Raw genomic sequence first — 1,277 nt, forward strand, 5'->3', positions numbered from 1 at the left:
AGATGTGGAACATCATATCCTTCCATTGCAGCATAAGAAGGATTCATTGGTATGGATTCATTCTGCTAGTGAAACCCTTTCAATCAAAGAAGTATGAAAGTTTATTCGTTATAAAAGCTCACCTCAACCTGTATTTCGTGCTCTTTGGTCAACCAAATGTCATCCACGGGCTAAGTGGTTCTCCTGACTAGCTATGCACAATCAAATACCGACTACATCCATATTTCAGCAATGTAGTATTCATATGGCTACTATCAGTCCTTTTTACAATAACAATGAGGAAACCCTATGTCATCTCTTGTTTCATTGTACTTTCTTGTAGGGTGTTTGATGGCCTTTAGCTTGGCAGTGTGGTAAGAGGTTTGTGCTTGGAACTTCAGGACAGGATACTCTTTGTAGTTGGCTATCCTTCATATTCAAATCAAATGGGTTCCTTAACATCTTGATGGCTATCTTTTTCACGACAATCTGGTTTCTATGGGAGGAGTGAAACAGAAGAATCTTTCGAATTAACGCATCAAGAAGAGAACAGGTTGTCATTCGGATTGCTTCACATGTAAAGGCCATTGCGTAAGTTAAAGAATGGGTCTTTCATCGATCAGAAAATGCGATTATTGGCAATCTACAAATTAAGTAGCGCCAGCTGACGCCAAAATGCATGATCCCAGTAGCATGGTCACTCTAAAAACTTGCTGTTATAAGCTGAATATTGATGGTGCGGCCTTACACAACTCTGGTTTGGCAGGTGGTGGTAGGGTCATAAGAAACTACAATGATGGATTTGTGGCGCCATTTGCTAAAGACTTTGGTTTTGTGTCCAATAATTTTGCAGAATTTCAAGCTTTAGAAGAAGGCATTCTTTTAGCTATTCAAAAGGGATGCTTCCCGATACAGATAGAGGGTGACTCATCTCTACTAGTGGATGCTATTGAAAATCAACGTCGTGCCCCTTGGAGATTACAGATGATAGTAGACAATTGTCGTGCAAGGTTATCGCCTCACAGGTGGTCTATTGCTCATATTCTTCATAAGGCGAATATGGTAATTGATGCCATCACCAAGAGATGATCGGTTTATACAGGAGCCAGAATTTGATGCAGTCGTCCGCCTAACTTTCTCTCTCTTCTTTTATTATATGATTTACCGCAACTGCATTATCATAGGGTTGTATAATAATGTGTTATCTCTTTTCTATTAATGAAAAAGCGAGTAGGGGGCCTTCTCCCCTTACTGACTTACCCAAAAAAGAAAACAAAAAAAAAAAAAACTATCCCAAT

General features: G+C 39.4%; 1 protein-coding gene across 1 annotated transcript; it reads left to right on the forward strand.

Moving 5' to 3' along the window:
* The first annotated feature begins 654 nt into the window (after positions 1-654).
* LOC105421932 (uncharacterized) lies at positions 655-1,068 on the forward strand. Its single transcript, XM_011631058.1, has one exon. The coding sequence runs from the start codon at positions 655-657 to the stop codon at positions 1,066-1,068; it is 414 nt and encodes a 137-aa protein (XP_011629360.1).
* Positions 1,069-1,277: the final 209 nt, after the last annotated feature.

Source organism: Amborella trichopoda, chromosome 4, assembly GCF_054954075.1.
Source record: "Amborella trichopoda isolate Santa Cruz 75 chromosome 4, AtrichopodaSantaCruz75HAP2 v2.0, whole genome shotgun sequence".
Taxonomy (NCBI): Eukaryota; Viridiplantae; Streptophyta; class Magnoliopsida; order Amborellales; family Amborellaceae; genus Amborella; species Amborella trichopoda.

What these genes read in the sequence shown, in the direction of transcription:
- LOC105421932 (XM_011631058.1), top strand. Translation starts at nt 655, where the DNA reads ATGCATGATCCCAGTAGCATGGTCACTCTAAAAACTTGCTGTTATAAG.